Source organism: Monodon monoceros, unplaced genomic scaffold (genome assembly GCF_005190385.1).
Source record: "Monodon monoceros isolate NGI ecotype Baffin Bay Population unplaced genomic scaffold, NGI_Narwhal_1 Super_Scaffold_5, whole genome shotgun sequence".
Taxonomy (NCBI): Eukaryota; Metazoa; Chordata; class Mammalia; order Artiodactyla; family Monodontidae; genus Monodon; species Monodon monoceros.
This window is the reverse complement of record NW_021703782.1, coordinates 14,153,570-14,157,868: the sequence shown is the minus strand read 5'-3', so window position 1 is coordinate 14,157,868 and position 4,299 is coordinate 14,153,570. Positions and strand designations below refer to the sequence as shown.

Genomic DNA, 4,299 nt, shown 5'->3' with positions numbered 1-4,299 from the left:
CTCTGACGCCCAAAACTGCCAGCCACCCTTGGCTTTCCTCCCTCCCAGTGCTGCTTCGTGGGAGGCTGGCGGAGGCCCCGCGTTGCGTCTCTCGGGAGAAGAACGCCCCCAGGGCCTTCAGCTGGATGGCTAGTCGAAGGCAATTCCTAGTCCCAGGGATCGCTCGTGAGAGAAATGCCATCGGGTGGCCTATTTCCTCCACGGCGGCGCTCCCTCATCCCGGACGCGAAAGGTTAGCGGAGAGGCGGGACCGAGCATCTGTTCAGGGTGGCGCAACCGAGCCAAGACGCCTCACCAGGCCCTGACCCCCTGAAGCGTGGCGGGCAGAAGGCCCTGCGGGTTGGCGCTCGGTCCCCCCGCGCTGAAGCCAGAGCTGGCCTGGGGTACGGGGGGCGCGGGGCCCGGGGGCGCGCCGGCGTAGCCGCAGCCGTAGGGAGCGCTGTAGGCAGCGCCCGCGTAGCCGCCGAAACAGGAATAGGGCGCCGCGGCCGCGCCATAGGGGCCGGGGAAGGCGGGCGTGCGGGGGCCCAGGCAGGGCTTGCCATCCCGCACCAGCACGGGCACCGCCACCCGGCGTGGCGCTAGCGGGTGGCCCGCCAGTTCCAGGGACTTGTCCTGGCGCTGTCTCTTGCACTTATAGCGCCGGTTCTGGAACCAGATCTTGACCTGCGTCGACGTGAGCTGCAAGGCGCTGGCCAGGTGCTCGCGTTCCGGCGCCGACAGGTACCGCTGCTGCTTGAAGCGCCGCTCCAGAGCCAGCACCTGCGCCTGCGAGAAGAGCACGCGCGGCTTCCGCCGGGGCCGCCCTTTGGGATGCTCCGAGCCAACCCCGCGCGCGCCGCCGCCGCCGCTATCACCCACGTCGCGCTCCTGCACTCGGGTACCGTCGCAGGGGGGCGAGGCTGCGCTGAGGCCGGACTCTAAAAGCACAGGAAGGAACACCGTCAGCGCCAGCCTAAGGCTCACCCGAGAGATTCTTACACTGTTTTCAAGGGACTCCCCTCCCCTCCTAGTAACCTTCACTTCGGTTCCCCGTCTCTCCCTTCTGCAGACCCCTCACCCCGTCCCAAAGCTTGTTCCTTTCCCCCATGCTCTGTCGCTTTTGCAGCTGCTGGAACATAATGCAAATTGTGACACTCAGTGGTACCCAGTGTACAGTCGTTTACCCAAAGATAGACTCTTGATCCAGAGTCTAAGCTTCATTCTCTTCTTAGAATGTCTGTATCTGGGCTGTTCCCTGTGATTGCAATTCTAAAGTGTGGGCGAGTTTGGGGAAACTTTTGCTGCGAGCCTATTAGATAGAGACTGACTTTAGATTGCTCTTGGTGGGGAAAGAGAGAGACAGAGGCAGAGAGAGAGAGAACCAAAACTCGGTGACATGCTTGCCCAGAGGCTCCCATCCGCCTGGCTATCCGTTGTGGCCCGGCGCGCACCGCAGGGTACTTGGTTTCTAGCCCAGGCGCCAGGGTCTCCAGTGCCTCCCACCTTCACCTCATCTTTGCTCACATCCTTGTCTCTTTGGTCGTCAGATGCTCCACTGGCACCAGGAACCCTTCCCATCTTTCTTGGACGCGATGCTCTGTATCCAAATTAACAACATAAAATAAAATAAAAATTATTTTCTGGCTGCTGATTCTTGGCTCGGAAACTGAGGTTCTCTTTGCGGGGTATGTAAAGTTAAGATCCACATTTGGCTTTTTAAAAAGCCTCCTCTTTCTCCTTTGGGGTCTCCCGGGAGAGCGGGTGGCGTTGGCTTCTCCCGGACTTCCTCTTCGGATCCGGCAGCGCCCTCGAAGATAACCCCTGGGCGACTGTGCTCGGGACCCTCCAAGACGCAGACTTTCCTTCCCTTCTTCCCACATCTCCTGATTTGGCAAAGTTCTGCTTTTTATCCAAGGGTAGGTAGGAAGGAAATGCTGAGTTTTCGTGGAAATTCACGCCAGGAGAAAACCGGGAACGTGAAAGGATTCATGCTCTTGGCGAGGCGGAGCAGGAAGCCCCTAATTAGAGCCGGTACTACTTGGAATCCGACTCCAAATCCACAACCGCGCTGGCGCGGTCTCCTGGGGCAAGGGGCTGTTTGGTATTTCAGATTGAGGAGATAAAACCTTCCTTCAGAGAAGCCTGTGCTCAGACAAACTTAGGACATCTCTCCCGGCAAAGAGGAAAGATATTGACGAGGGTGTGTTTTCTTAGCAAATCAAAAAGTAACAGCTGGCCTTCGGTGACTCTGTGGAACAAGCAGGACCCCATTTGGGAGTCGCTGACCACGCAGACCGAGGGACTGCAGGCCACTCCGTGCCTTCCCGGTCATAGTTCGGAGCCCCTCTCACCCTGCGTCCCTGAAAGCAAGTTGAGGACGGAGGAGGCGCACAGAATCCCCCAGGGAAGATCCCTTCCACGCGCGATCGGTGGCTGCCGTGGCCCCTGGGCTTATTTCCTGGAGCCGGGCGCTGGCCCCTTCTCGGCGACAACCGCAGCCTCAGAACAGCGAGCTGCCCCGGGCGCGCCAGCGGAGGAGGAAAGCCCTGCGGCTGTCTTCAGCTGCCAGGTGACAGCAATGGTCAGAGGAGCGTGACCCCTTTTTCGGCAAAGCCGAAGTGAACGGCGAGCTGTCGGAGCAGCGCTGGGAGAGATTAAGGTTTAGGGTCCGCTGCAGAAAATTCACAGCTTTCTTTGGGAACACAGCAAAGTGTACTGTTCTCCAGGCTCCTGGAGCAGGTGAATAACCAGCCTGCAAGTCGACGAATAACCCTGAACCAGCATCTTAATTTTCTTCATGTGGTTAGTTTGAGGCTCGAATGGAGTGTCCGTGGCACAGCCTGGCCGAGGAGGCCTGACCTGCGAGGCGCCTCTCGGGAGCCCCCAGACCGGCATGGAGGCTGCGGACCAAGATGCAGAGGTTTGGAAAGAGGAGGAGTAGCCTTTTCATCCCCCCGAATGTCGAGCCTCTCCAGCCAAAACTTCCCGGCTGGCAAGAGCCAGCCCATCACAACCCCCCGTCCACCTCTTCCCTTCCTGCCGCTGGTCGCAGATGCCTTGGCCTCTCCACCAGCGCACAAGGTTGCGCCTCCGGAGACCAGGCGCTGAGGTTCCGCTGGAGTCGTTCGTCTCCCAGAACAGCTAAAACGCGAGCTGCCCTTACCGTGCTCCAGGCAGAGGAACGACTGGACTGGCCAGGCCACTCGGCAAGCCCCAAGAAAAGGCTGGGCTGGGATTGACCCCAGAGCCTAAGGAGTTTCCACTCCCAAAGCGCCCAGCTGCTTTGATGGCTACACTTTCGGCAGACGGTTTAGGGTATAGAGGGTGAGAGATGTCTGGCAAAGCTGGTGGTGATGGAGCACAGCTAAGATACTGTAGAGGGCTTTGCTGTAAGAAAGAGAAGCTGGAGTTTCTGGGAACTGTGGCTGTGGGTCGGGGCTGGGGCGGGGGAGTGAGTGTCTGTGGGAATCAGAGGACTGGCTGTGGAAATAGTGAACCCCCAAGATTCAGGACCTCATTTTCGTTAGGATGTCTGGAGGAGATGTTAGAGGGGGCTGAGAGTCCTGTCTTTCGGACTCTTCATGTGAAGGAAAACGGGGCTAGCCCTCGGAGCCGGGAAGACCAGGAGATGCGTGTCCCCCCACGAGCCGATTGGTAATAATCCACCCCACCTCTTGGTCTCCATGTAGGAGCCAAGACCCGAGGGCGTACTCACGTGGCTCGCCCACCAGTTCAGCGTCCATCTCTGTGACTGTCTCACAGGGACCTTCAGGAGGCTCCGACCCTTCCTGCCTTCTGTCGCCGTCGCCGCTACCGGTGCTGGGAACCTCCGACCCTCGCTGTTCTGGGACCGGTAGCAGGTACTGAGAGCTTTCCGGGCTCCTCCGTGCACCCCTGAGTTGCAAGGCCTCCGGGCCGATCTGCTCACGCTCCAGCCTCAGGATGTCATTGACAGAAAAGGGAGTGGAGGTGACAGGGTTCAGTAACATCCTGAAGGAGGAGGGGGCGGGGCTGGGGCGCGCTGAGCTTTCCGTTTTGCCGCTGCAGACTCCGCAGACCCAAGGTCTGCGATAGACACCCAGCGTCCCGTACTGCGCCTTCCTCTGGGCCATCCCTGCCAGTCGATTGACCGGGCCGGGTGACGAAACCGCGGACCCCCATTGGTTCCCGCAGAACCCACGTGTTAACTCAGCATCTCCCCCCGCCCCAGTCCTTTCTTCTCTCGCCCTTCTAATTCCTCTCCAACCCCCAGCAACCTTCCGAAAGGTTTGGGTTCTCGAAAGCATGGAAAACGGGAGAGAGCCTGCGCATGGCTCG

The 4,299-nt window shown here is 59.6% G+C and overlaps 1 protein-coding gene across 1 annotated transcript; it reads right to left on the bottom strand.

The window, feature by feature from the left end:
• Positions 1-291: 291 nt before the first annotated feature.
• Positions 292-3,971, bottom strand: NKX2-6 (NK2 homeobox 6). The gene is made up of 2 exons (XM_029201743.1): positions 3,698-3,971; positions 292-920 (listed from the first exon to the last, which is right to left on the bottom strand). The coding sequence occupies exons 1-2, from the start codon at positions 3,969-3,971 to the stop codon at positions 292-294; spliced, it is 903 nt and encodes a 300-aa protein (XP_029057576.1).
• Between the last annotated feature and the right edge of the window lie 328 nt (positions 3,972-4,299).